Consider the following 13,828-nt stretch of genomic DNA (forward strand, 5'->3'; position numbering starts at 1 on the left):
AACAATTTTATCCCTTATTTAAAAATGTAGATTTGAGGATTAATACTTAATAAAATCTTTGCATGTAAAGATTTTTACACACAGAAAGGTATGTGTGTGTGTGTGCGCTCCCAGCTGAATTATGGCACAGTTTCGATCCAGGTAGCATGCACGGTGCATGAGTCACGCAAGACACTGATTTTGAGGTTCACCACCTTCACCTTCACCAGCAGCAGCAGACAGCGTCACCCAACCAAGCTGTTGCCCACACAAGAGGAGGAGGGGGGACGGAGGGAAGGAGGCGCCGCTGGATCCCGTCGATTCCAACTCCCCCTCCTCTTTCCACACACACACACCCTTCTTCCCACCCCATCTGCTTGGACTCATCACCCTGATTGATCGTCGGGTGCCTTCCCGGAGGAAGCCCTCCTGCGAGGAGCGAGGAGGACCAAACAGGAGGGAAAGAGGGGGTGGGGGGGTTGGTGGGAGAGAGACCGCTGTTTTGTGGCCGCACATGACGCGCAGTAGAAAGTGCGTGGGCGGATGAGGAAGTTCAGATCTGGGGATTGATGGGTACACACCTACTGTACTGGTACTTGATCGCAGCAGCGGCAGCAGCACACGCGGGGGTCTCCGTGCACCAGTTCCTGTGATCAGAGGGGTGATCCACACATGGGAAAATGACAATCAAGTTTGTGGTCATCCTCTTCACACTTCTGCTCGCTCAAGGTGCTCGGTGAGTCCAATTATCACCTTTTTATCTCTTTATTTAGACGCTCAACAGCTGGGGTGTGCTTCTCTGAAGTAAAAAAAAGTTGGAAAATTTATTTAAATATTGCATTTTATTTGAAATTGCTAGCTAATAATGCATGTTGTTACCTCCTTCTTCCCTTTTTCCCCCTTTCTTTCTAAGGGCTTTCCCCATACAAACATACTCCTATTTAAAAAAAAAAAAACCTAGAGTCTGGGCTCTGATAGACAAATAAGCATGTTTTGCTGCTGCGACAAAGTTTTTTTCTTCTTTTTTTTTAAATTTTATTTTATGTTTTATAAAAGCTAGTCTTTCGTATTATCATGATACCCCCCTACCCCCTCTTTATTTTTTTAATGACCATTTTAATAGATTTTATCCCCCCATTTCAGGTCTGATCTACTGGAATATGGCGACGACGATGAAGATCTTCATGATACCACTGTCAATCAAATGCTGGTCCCCCGGTCGCACCAGGAGGATGCCACACTGATACTGAACAATTTACTGAAGGAATACGACAAGACGCTGCGACCAGACATCGGAGGTGAGATTAGAGGGATTAGAATTGGCTTCTTTGGGAGCATTTTATAAAACAGGAGGGAAACTTTAGTGGAAGTAGGAGTCGCTGGTGCTGTCCATGGTGCTGATGGAGCTGTCCGTGGTGCTGGAAATCTCACACTTCCCCTCAGCCCTTTAGCACTGCCACTCTTTAATGGTTCAGACTTTTACTGAAGCTTTTTCATTTTTTTTAAAAGACAAAAAACCAGAGAATCTGGTCACAGTTGTAGTATCGACATCCTGATAAGTTATTAACCCTTAAAATTCCAAGAATTTCCTTGCTATTTTTGGTCCACCTGCTTTTTTTTTCTTTAATGTTAAACATACACAGGGAAGCTCATCCCCTTTAATGACAGTGACATCCAAATATTTTTTAGAACAGCATCAGTTGTCAGATTTTAAGGCTAAAATGGTGTAAAATGAAAGTATCAACAGACATAGCACCATAAAATAATTTATTACTAACAGAACTTTGTAAAAATAACACACAGTGACCAAGTCTTTTCTCATCTTCACATCATTCTCTCAAGTTTTAGCCATCAGGAGAAAAATATTGGAAAAAAAACACAATAGAAAGTATCTACATATTTACACTTTTACCTCATTTCCAGTGATTCATGCTACAATTTACCTGCTATCCTCACAAAACAACTCCGGCACAGCTACTTTTTGGCTCCACTAGGCATCAAAAGCATCTCCTTGGCTTTATACCAGCCACAGAGGAGCATTATTTTTCTTCTGTTCAGACATTTCTGTTCACTTGTTGATCTTTGGCTGCTCCTGATTGGACATTACTGTCAATTTAAGCTCTCTGATTGGTAAAAGTGTGACAAGAAGTGGCTTCACCATCATTTCCAGGTCTAAAAAGAGGTTTCTTAGCAACATAGTAGTAATATTGATCTTTTTTATTACAGAAAAAGTGATAAATAATAGTGCTATTGTGGATCACTCATATGTGGATTTACCATGCGCCGTCTCTGAATAAACACTACATTTTGTGGCTGGATTGTGAACCTCTTGGGCAGGAAATAAATGACTGGAAAATGTCGATACATCATCTGAAGGGTAAGCCATCCATCACAATTCACCCGGCAGAGCTACGCACTTCCGGTCCTAAGAAATATAAGAAAACATAAGCAATAATACTGGGGGTGCTGGCGATCTAGTAGTTTTAAGGGTTAACCAAGGCTGAAATTAATGGTTCTTAATGCCATCACTTATTAACCAACCACATTACATGAAGCCACGTGACAAAGAACTTAGACTTTATTTCCAACACAATCCCAGGTAAAATTATAAATCAAGCTCATCAAACATACAACCCAACCTGGCCCACAGGATAAATGTGATAAAATAAATGATTCCTAATTTATTATTATTGGATAGCTCAACATATTAAGTTGTTATACATTTCATATCTTATTTAATAGTTTTGACTTCTGTTCAGGTGTTCAGGGCTACTGCAAAGACATAAAATGTGGAAAACAGTATAATTTAAGTACCACATACCTGGGATTAAATATGCTGTGATTTCATAATTTGCTGGTGTAAATGATAAACTACAGGAAAAAAAAATGTTCAAACTGCACTTACTTTTCTAAAGAAGTTCCAGGTTGTTAAATGTAAACATCATGATGATGCTACTGCACTTCTTTGCACTCAAAGGGAAAAATGTGGAGTTTTTGTTATTTTTGGGTTATTCAGATGTTATTTAACTGGTCCAGCCCATTTGAGATCAACACGTGGTTCCTGAACTAAAATGAGTTTGACTTCACTTAAATCATAAAAGATAGCAGCAAATCCTCAAAGATGACAAGAACCAGAACAGTTCTACATGAATATTCTGCTAATTAGCTTAGCATCTTGTTTCAGGGGTAAGGGCTGGAATCAGACATCTACAGAGACAACACATCATCTACTTGTATTCAAACTCTATATTAGGGTTGTATTCCTTTTAGGAGTTTAAATAGGTCTTCTTGTCTTGAGAAGCTTCTCAGGGTACAGGTCGAAATGGTAAATCCAGAAGCGAAAATAAGACAAAATATCACCGTTTCCAACTGATATGGGCACATTTTTGCAGCTGGATAAGATGCTAATTTAAAAAATTTGAAGAGTAAATAGGACTGAATCCTTTTAACAATCTTAGAAAAAAAACATAAAGCATTAAATGAATTACTCTTTCTCTTGTTTTTGGACAATGATGATATGAATCATTATTTTTTAAACCTTAAAAATCCACGAGTTCGCCAGCGCCTCCGAGTGCTATTTATTGTATCATCAACAGTGTCTAGGGAACAGTAGTGTGTAGCTCTGTGGGGTAAATTGTGATACATAGTTTACCCTTTAAGTGACCTAAAGAAGTTTTCCAGGTATTTATATCCCATCCAGGAGGTTTACAATCCAGCCACAAAATTTATTAAGAGACTCTATATGATAAATCCACAATGATCCATGATAACAGCATTAATTATCCCATTTTAATCACTATCATTACTATGTTTGTAAGAGACATCTAATAGTCCTGTAAATAATAGTGAACCCTCTTCTTGTCAAACTTTTGACTCGAGAGCTTAAATTGACAGGAATGTCCAATCAGGAGCGGCCAAGTTTGCAGAAAGTTCTATGTGTGTTTGAAAAGAAGAAAGATAATGCTCCTCTATGGCTGGAATAAAGCCATGATGTTTCTGATGCACGATGGTGCCATAAAGTAGCTGGGTTGGAGTTGGTTTAGTGAAGATAGCAGGTAAATAGTATCATAAATAACTGTAAATAGGGAACAAATGTAAATATGGAAATAGTTTCTGTTGTGTGTTTGTTTTCAATGTCAATGTTTTATCTCCTGAAAGCCAAGACTTGAGAGAATGAAGTGCAAATGAGAAGAGGCTTTGTTGATCTGTGTGTCAGTTCTGTAATAAATTCTTTTTCTTCTTCTGGTCGCCTTTATGCTGCTACGTCTATTGATATATTCATTTTACATTATTTTAGCCTCATAATCTGACAGCTGATGCTGGAAACATCATGTCTGCATCCTGACTGGGATTAAAAAGTTGAGCTTCTACATGCAGTTTTACAGACAAAAAACACACTAGTGGACCAAAATATATAGAAGAATATTGGCTTGGAGTCTAAAGGGTTAACAAATGGTTGATATAACAGTTAATAGTTTAGTAACATTAGTTAAATGGACAAAACTTGGAACAGTAATGGGATAAATGTTTACTCAGGTTTACTTTAACAAATTTCAAAATTAAATTTATAAAAGTTACAAACAAATTTGCCCCTTAAAGGGTTAAAGAAGCATGTATAGAATATAACAGATTTAGCATTTTTCTAATTTTTTTTAAACCTGAAATCAGCATTTTATCCTCAGCCATTTTGATATTTGTGGCCATACACACTGGATAAGCGACTGTAAGAGCTCCGGTGGGTGTCTGAGGCTCAGGCAGCAGAAACAGGTGCCAGCTAATTACACTGTGTGTGATTCAGTCACGGTTAAACCAGCATCAGCAGCACGGTTTGGTCTGTTTACTTCCTCCTTGGGCGGAGATGTTTCTGCTTTTCTGTGTTGCCGACTGTTTCAGCATTATGTGTTTAAGTTTTCTTTTACGCACTGAGAATATTTGCATATCTTTAACTAAACAATATAAAAACTGTTAGATAATCTGCAAATTGATCACATTCATTTGATGATATTAACCACTGGGCGGCATCTTACTCCAAATTTGAATTTATGAAATTTTTATTCAATTAGAAAAGCTAATAAAAATGATTTAGCATTACATCTAATAACAAATAACAGCCGAGTTGCTTTCTCCCATCACAGCTGAAACACTGTTTTTTCTGGGTGCAGGGTGGAAGCTTTAACTCAAATCCTCCCTCTGATTGCACCCACATCATTGCTGCTATGCTTACGCTACAATCATTGCTTTTGAGCTTCTTGGAGGGTAAAATTCCTCTGAGAGACCTCTAATCAAATGCTTGCTGGTTTGATACCTGGAGTGTTCTTGTTGGTGGGCTGCAGACTGGTAAAGCTCCTCTTTGTGATGTGCATGTGTCCTGCTTTTTGCTGCCGCTTCATCTTTGAGAAATAAAGACAAAGAAGTTTGTCTTTGTAGAAAACTGCCTGGTGAGATGATTATATTTTGGGTTTTAGCTGCCTTTCCCTAAACGTGAAGGCTGACATTTACACTAGTCTCTGCTGCAATCCTATTTTTATCTTCCTTTTATTCCAATTTGACCCAACACAGCAACACTTTTCCTGTATTTCTTTTACCCTCATTATTTCCTGTTTGCAATCAGCAGTACTATCTAATATGTGGAAACCATTTGGGAGCTGCTTAAGCTGCGGCTTTGTGGTTGCTTGCTGTGATGATGTTGCAGTTGAATAAACAAGCCTTTCTCCTCAAAATATCCCACATTTTCCTTTAAGAACAAAAGAAATTGAGAACCAACACATCCTACATTTAAAATGATAAATACCACTAGAATGTTCTTATAGTATCGAAACACAGAGTGTATGTTTTGAAATAGATTGCTGATGCTGCTATGTGTAAGTATATACACAGGTGAAATTATGGAAATAATTTCCAATTAAATCAAATTATTTAATGTAGGTAAAAAGAATTTTGTTGACTGAACTAAATGTAAATAATTTGGGTCAGCTTAATGTATTTGGGTTACTGTTAATTACCATGGTTCAGTCTAAATAGATTTTTTATGGTCTAAAAAATTACATATAAATATATGCTATTCTTTTTTTATAAGATATGGTGTAAATATAACATATTTACCAAGAAGTGGATGTGGTTTTCTTGAGAAGATTTAAAACAGTTCAACTACAAAATGTGCTTTTATTTGACCCTATGAAGCCATATGTGTAACATTTGATATTCAATTTCTGAAACCTTTTCCATTACTTTGTGGTAACTTTGTTTTCAACCCTGTTGTACACAAGGTGATACCTGTCTTCTGCCCCTTAGTAGATATCAGGAGCCACAAAACTATACTATAGTAACATTAACATATCACACAGTAGATGGGAAATATCCAAAAAATATTTATGCTAATTATATTTATGCATTTAGATAAAGGGCCAAATGAAGACTTCAGATTTTAAAAATATTACTTTTCTTCCCCTTTTTCTTGGGTCAGGCTTTAAAAAGTAAATGCTACATGTTCGACTCACAGACGGCCAGTTTGTTTTTTCTAAGGTTAAGCAAATATAAACACAAACTATCTTTTATTATTGTTATTATTATTATTCAGTGCATATATCTGATTTCTTGAAGTGATTATTATTATATTTTTTTTAACTGAAAAAATCATGGCGCTTGTATGTAATGGAGTTATTTTGATAAACTGCTGACAGTCTGCTGGATGCTACGTTAGCTTAGAGTCCGTTTTTGTGGTGCTGTGTTTTAACAACCTGGACCAGGCTCAGGTATGACTAGCAGCTAGCATGTCCATGAAACAGGGATGAACAATGTTGGGTAATCAAATTACTGGTCAAGCTTTTCTTTTTCAGTTCGGTGTGTGCTAGTGTAAGTCATCATGCTTGGAAATGTATGTTGTTATTTATGTTTTACATGCTTCAAGGGTCTTTAAGTAGAATTTGTGTCCATGTGTTTTGCTAGGTTGTGCAAAGCTGTACATTCAATCTCAACAAAAACTGTGGAGAATGAGGTGGAATGGACTGAATTTTCTCTCTATCTCCTACAGTTTTGATTCAGTTTTCTTTTGAATGGGCACAATCTAAACCAAGCTGAATTGCAATGAATTGAAATTGGGCTACTGTGAAAAGAGCTGTATGACATGGCTGGAAAATGAGCTGTTGTACTGTTTCTCTGTGGTATTTTGACTAAATGTCTGACATCTCATGAAGACACTGGAAGATTGTGTCAGCATGCTAAAAAGAGCACAACTAATGAACCAAGTTTTAAAACAAACTTGTGAATGTAACTGCATCAGAACAGAACAACAAGTCTATGTTTTACTTACCTTTCACTCATAGGTCTGTAGCTAAAACATCAGCTTCACTAGATCTTAGATACACTCAAATAATCCATTCTGATTCTAGCTGCTCTACAGTCCTGGACCTTGGTTGCTGGATTTCTGCTTTCATGATGCTCCAGATGTTGTGTATTGGTGAAAGGTCTGGACTGCAGGCAGGCCAGTTCAGCAGCTGGACTCTTCTCCTGTGAAGCCATGCTGCTGTGATGGATACAGGATGTGGTTCAGCCTCATCTTGCTGAAATCTGCAAGGTCTTCCCTGAAAGAGACGTTGTCTGGATGGGAGCAGATGTTGCTCTAAAACCTCCATGTACTTTTCAGCATTGATGGAGCTTCACAGATGTGGAAGCTGCTCACGCCAGTTTTTTTTTTTTTTTTTTTTTACAAATTCATATCGAGAAACATTTTTCTGAAATCAATCCACAATTTTCCAACTTGTCTCAGATAATGGACCTCTGTCCATCTTTACATCTGAATGTTTCTTCCTCTCTGAATTACTCTAGTGATGTTGCTAACCTGTTGCTAAGTAACCAAATTAGTTGCCAAATGTTCTTCCAGTTGTTTTTGATTAGTGCCAAATACTTTTCCAGCGTTCTGTTGCCTCAGTTCCAACTTTTTAGAGATGTGTTGCTGCTATCAAATTTAAACTGAGCTAATATTTTCCACAAAAATTATAAATTGTCTCAGTTTCAACTTTGGATATGTTGTTTATGTTGTATTAGGAATAAAAGAAAAATCTTTCCTGGACATAAGATGTTTATTTTTCAATTTGATGCCAACAATATTTTCCTAAAACACTTGGACAGTGCCATTAAAAAATTAGGTTTAGGATTGTGTTGCTGAAATAAGCAAGACCTTTTTTGAACAAGTTCACATTCTTAACTGAAAAAACCCTCTTGCAATCAAACCTGTACATATTATTCAGCATGAAGAGATCCTTAGAGATGTGCAAGTTCCCAGTGCCATAGCACCAACACTCATATTTCATAGGATTCTTGTTTTTGTGTGTGCTGATATCAAGCTGGATGGGCAGTCTCTTTTTAGCCTGAAGGAAAACATGGTCCACTGCTTTCAGTATTAATATATCAACTGAGCTTTGGCCAAAATATAAAAATAAATAATATTAATAATAGTATTAAATAATAAAGTGTAATAAAGAGTTTCTTGAAGGCCTGTAGATTGATGTTATGCAAAACCAGCATCCAACATATTGATTTCTTCAGACTCTGACTCATTATGAGTAGCAGATTAAGAAATCTATAAAATCATTGCAATTTTATGCTGAGAAACATTATTTTAAAACTAGTGAACCAATTACCAGCACAGTCTTTCAAAGTCATTGTCATCTCATGAATAATTGTAAAAAAAATTAAAGATATAGTTAGATTATGATTTTAAGGAGAAGGTTTAAGTATTAAAAAAATCATGGTTAGGATTAGGAAAATTAAACACGGTCATGGTTGTGGCATAGAAAACCTTCCTCAAATATGTCATTTCAGAGGTTTAAAGCCTGTGAAAAAAATATTTACATTTCACCGTTTTTGGTCAGACCAGGCTTGAGGACCTCTCATTCTTTACTTTTAATTATGTCACCAACCAGTTAGGAGTTAACATAAATTATTAATGTTCTTCAACTCCTGCCCTCAGTGGCCACTGCCCTGCAGGTTTTCAGTGTTTGCCTGTTACAACACATCCAATTCAATGAAATTGATCTCCTCGAGTTCTGCACAAGCCTGTTAATGACCCATTAATTTGAGCCAAGTGAGCTGAAGCAGGGAAACATCTTAAACATGCAGAGGAGCAGGCCCCTCAGGACTGGAGTTGGAGAACACTGCACCAGAGGATCTTTTCCCCTCTTTGTATCTTTAAAAAGCATTCTTGTCCCAACTTTCTTGATTTGTATTGTTTTGTGTGTGTGTGTGTGTGTGTTTCTTAAGCTATCCATATTGTACTATTATATATAGCTATATAATTTATGCTGTACTTGAGTACAGTTTAGATAACAAAAACAAACTCAGCACAAAGTACAGAGAAAAAAAGTAAAAAGCATACATACATCTCTGGATGATGGTGTTTCTTGGACTATTAAAATTACCAAGTAGCTGTTTTCACCTGAAGGTAACATGACTTTTTATTCTCACCTCCAATGACTGCCCTCTCAGCTTGGGTTCAGTGGGGGATGTGTCCCTTTAGCTCTGCTTCCATAATTGAGGGTAAAATATAAAGTTGATCCAGTTAACAAACCTAATCCATGAGTTGTTTGTATGAGGCGGACAATGTAAGCCAATGGAAACAAGAGCGGGAATGGGGAAAAGTAACATGCACAGACAAACAGAGTTGGAAATGACGCTGAGTCAAAGACAGATCTGGGACGTTAAAGTCATTGGGGGGAAAAAATGACTGAGTTCAGCTGAGAAACACACACACACATTCAGTAACACACTCACATAGAGAGGCAAGAAGTCACTACAGTGTGGCTCTCTTCCCAGATGCACCTGGATTTGGTCTAAATCAAAGTCATTCTCTATCCAGACACACACAAACACATCGATTTAGACATAAATCCGACCATGCTTTTATTTTTGCCCCTTTTTTGAATCTAAGAAACTTCTTTTGCTTGTTTGGGAGTTTCTGGCTGTTCAGGCAGAGTAGTCTACGTCCTGTTATCTTAAGCATATCATTAGCTGTGTTTTAGTGAGGCTAATTTCTATGAAGTATATCATTTTGGGCTAAAATGGACAAGGGGAGGCTGAAGATGGCTGGGCTAAAATTAATTTAACATTAGGAAAAGTTCAGCTGATTGAGGAAAACATCATCAGTGTTTATGACAGCCTGTAGGCACCACACCCCTGTGGTAAGGTGAGAGGTTACTTCCTGTTGGGAGAGTGGAAATAAACCAAGTTTTAACCGTGTTAATAGATCCTGTCACCGCTCAGTCCTTTATCAGAAATAGCCCAATGGTGTAAATGTGTGGATCTTAGTTAAACAACTCAGGGGGTTAAAAGATTTTATAATTTACTACACATCATCTAAATAATTCTCCACCTCATGATTGGATTCTCCATGTCATATTTACTATATTATGTGCTCCTATGATGATAAAAAAAACTAGTAACTTCATGTTTAGTCCAGAAAAAAATCATTTGGCCCAGATCCGCATTATGGATTCGGGCAAGTGTCCTTTAGCAGAAATAGCCAGTACCGGTGCAGATCTGTTTTTCCAAATCCGGGCTAGAACTGAACCTGGGCCAGATGTGGAATCTTAAGTTGTGATTTCGCCCCAGTTGCAGACCAGATCTGGTATGGTTCTGGCCCAACTTTGAGCACTTTAACACAATATGGCCAAAGTTCTGAACAATAAAACACAGCAAATCATTTACAAAACATTTATACGTCTAAATACACTAAAACACAGGCCAAAAACATCCTCAAGAAACTTTAAAATGACCAAAAACAATAAAACCTTGAAAAACATAAAAGCATTACCTCAATTGGTGTTAAAAGCCAAAGAAAATAAATGGGTTTAAGAAGAGTTTTTAAGGCCTGTTTTATATTTGAAGGCAGCTGGTTCCACAGTGCTGCCACAGTGAAAGTCCGATCCCGATAATACTGTATAAATAAATCAAAAACCATCTTGCCCTAACAAGCTGGTGGCTAGCTGTTAGCATGGTAGCTAGCTGTTAGCATGGTAGCTAGCTGTTAGAAGAAAACTGAATGCTGCTATGCTATGTGTAATCCTCCAGGGACAAACAGTAGAGGAGAAACAAAGTATTGGGGCAGATTTCTCTGCCACCAGAAGACATGAGAAATATTTCTCTGTAGATAACAAAACACCCTGAACCTCTTTATAAATTACACAAAACATAATTTAAATTAACTTTAATAAAAGTTTCCTAGAGGAAACTGTTACAAGTTTTCCCTGTCTTAAGGCAAGACAAGGCAGTTTATACCTATAGCACATTTCATGTACAGGACAATTCAAAGTGCTTTACTTAAAACAAAAGCATTACAGATATTAAGAAATAGTAAAATGCAACAACAAATAGCAAGAATCACAATAAAATAATAAATTACATTAAAATGATTAAAAGCAAGATAAGTTAAAAAAAATGTTACAGTACAGATTTCATGCATAGGCGCATGAGAAAAATGATTTTAACACGGATTTAAAAATGTCTACATTTGGTGAAAGTTTTATCTCCACTGTTTGTTCCACTTGTTTGCAGTATAACAGCTAAATGCTGCTTCTCTATGTTTAGTCTGGACTCTGGTTGGTACAGAACAATTCAAAGTCAGGGTTAACATGCCTGTGATCCCATTTTTTCTACCTTACTAAGAAGCAAAACTGGCATTTATACAGTTTTGGGACGGGATAGATATATAGTTTAAATTAAAAAGCAAAGAAAGAAGCCCTTGTTACGTTTTACAGCCTTAACGACACCATTTTTCACATCAGCTAAGGAGCTTTACGGCAATTCAAAATTACGGCTAACAAGCAAGCATTCAAACATATTAAACATAAACCAGTCCCAAACAAAAAGTCTAATTTGGAGCCAATAACATGTCTTTTTGTGTTTTGTGGCTTTTCTGCCAAGTTAAAACATCTATAATTAATTTAAATATCATGCAAAGCTCAAATAAACAGGCAAACACATGTTAGTAATACTATCGTAAGAATACATCAGTATTCTTATCTAGGGGGAAGTTATTGTAGGTAGTTATCTCAAATTCCTGGTTTTGATACCGTTTTTCAGGAACCAGGTCATTATCGTGTCATTGTTCTGGGATTTTTCATGGTGTTTTTTGTGCTACATGGACCAAAGAACCAACCAGTGTCTGCAAGACAATATGTTTTCGGTGGTGAGGAATTTGTTGCTTCTACAATAATTTAACCACATAAGCAACCGTATTTTGCATTTGCAAACTCCAGTACACATCACACATTGTGTAGAAGGAAAGGTCATTAACAACTTAGCCTCGGGTAACAATGTGGTTGTTGGCATTTTACCTCATTTCCAACATCTGCACCAGTTGACAAGAGTTGAGAAATATAAGATAATGAACAGGAAATACATTACATAATCTGTCATGCTGCACAACTGAAGCTAATGAAGATTCTTTTCACAAAGAGAGATGACCTGCCATCTTTCTTGTGGTTCGTCATATTCTGGATCCATTAAACATGTCTCGATTTTAAGTGTTGTCAAAATCTTCTATTTTGTAAGATTTGTAATAATTTCCTGACTGGCAATTGGAAAACGAGGCACCTTGGTCTTTTTCACCACCCGCTTAGGTCTCAAAGCCAATATTTAAATGTCTAAAAATCACATATCAGTTCCACAGCACTGAGGCAAAACTTGAGAACTCCAAGACACCATAGGATAGCAGGATTATTAACTCTGAGCTCTGGTTTGTTTTTCTCCTGTCTCCTCCAGTATCCTGAAGTCAGCTGTGAGCCTAATCTTTTTATAAAGTGGGTAACTGGTCCACTTGTGGAAAAAAAAGGAGAAAACCCGCCCCACATTTTCCCCAGTAGAACAAGTGTTGAGCCTCACCTTAGACGATAAGAAGCAATGTGCCTTAGAAGAAGATGAGATGCTTTTGTGTCCCTATTGTGTCACTTTCCTTTTGGGTTCAGAGTGTGATCACTGAGCAAGATCTGGGTGATCCTTGAGTACTATGGTAAGATGCACATGGGTATATGTGTCAGTGTTTGTATGCACTCACCAGAAAATAGAGGGCAAAGCGGGCTGGAGTGGAAGGCTTTGTATACAGTGAGCGCTGTGTACACGCACACATTCAGAGTTTGGGAGGCAGGATGAGTCAAAGAGTTTAATTAAAGCTGGTTTGCAGCAGCACTGTAAATACACCAGTCCTCTAACCAATTATGATTTACATGTAGGACAGATTTAAGTCTTCCTTACCCATTAGAACTGAGTCCAAAGAAAAAGAAAGAAAGTTGTTTTTAAAGCATGTGGTCAGTGAGTAAGAAACACTTAAATAGGGAGACGTTTTTATTCCAACAAACACTCTGCTGGCATTAATAGTCACCAGAGCAGCACATGTGTAAGAATCAAATGAAAACAAACCATAACAAATGAACCACTTCATGATGTTTAACCAACATTGGCAAACAACAGCATAGCTAAGCTTAGGTATATATGTTTAAAAAGTTCTACTTCACACTTCATTAGCCTCAAAACATAATTGCCCAAGTTATATTTTAAGATTTTACATGCACCGATGCACAATCAGCAATATTAAGATAGCAGTCAGACAGATATCACAATTTAGCCAAAATATGACTTAGGCAATTATGCTATGGGGCTAACGACTTGAGCCATTTTTAAGCGTAACCATCTTTAGGTCAAGAATATTGCTTTTAACCTGGTGTTCACATCGGTGACTGGCTCCACCAGGAGTGCTATTGTTCATATACTTGCTTTGTGCTATGCTTGTTACCAGAGGATTCCACTAGGGCAGGGCTACTCAATTCGGTCCTATGAGGGCCACAATCCAGCAGGTTTT

At 37.3% G+C, this 13,828-nt stretch overlaps 1 protein-coding gene across 1 annotated transcript in view; it reads left to right on the plus strand.

Moving 5' to 3' along the window:
* The first annotated feature begins 533 nt into the window (after positions 1-533).
* LOC121635446 (gamma-aminobutyric acid receptor subunit gamma-3-like) overlaps positions 534-13,828 on the plus strand; it is a 156,311-nt gene continuing 143,016 nt past the window's right edge. Inside the window, exons 1-2 of the mRNA XM_041978582.1 lie at positions 534-715; positions 1,123-1,277. Coding sequence (XP_041834516.1) covers positions 660-715; positions 1,123-1,277 — 211 coding nt within the window. The 5' untranslated portion in view covers positions 534-659. The remainder of the gene's footprint in view (positions 716-1,122; positions 1,278-13,828) is intronic.

The sequence above is a fragment of the Melanotaenia boesemani genome, chromosome 24 (genome assembly GCF_017639745.1).
Source record: "Melanotaenia boesemani isolate fMelBoe1 chromosome 24, fMelBoe1.pri, whole genome shotgun sequence".
NCBI classification, from domain to species: domain Eukaryota; kingdom Metazoa; phylum Chordata; class Actinopteri; order Atheriniformes; family Melanotaeniidae; genus Melanotaenia; species Melanotaenia boesemani.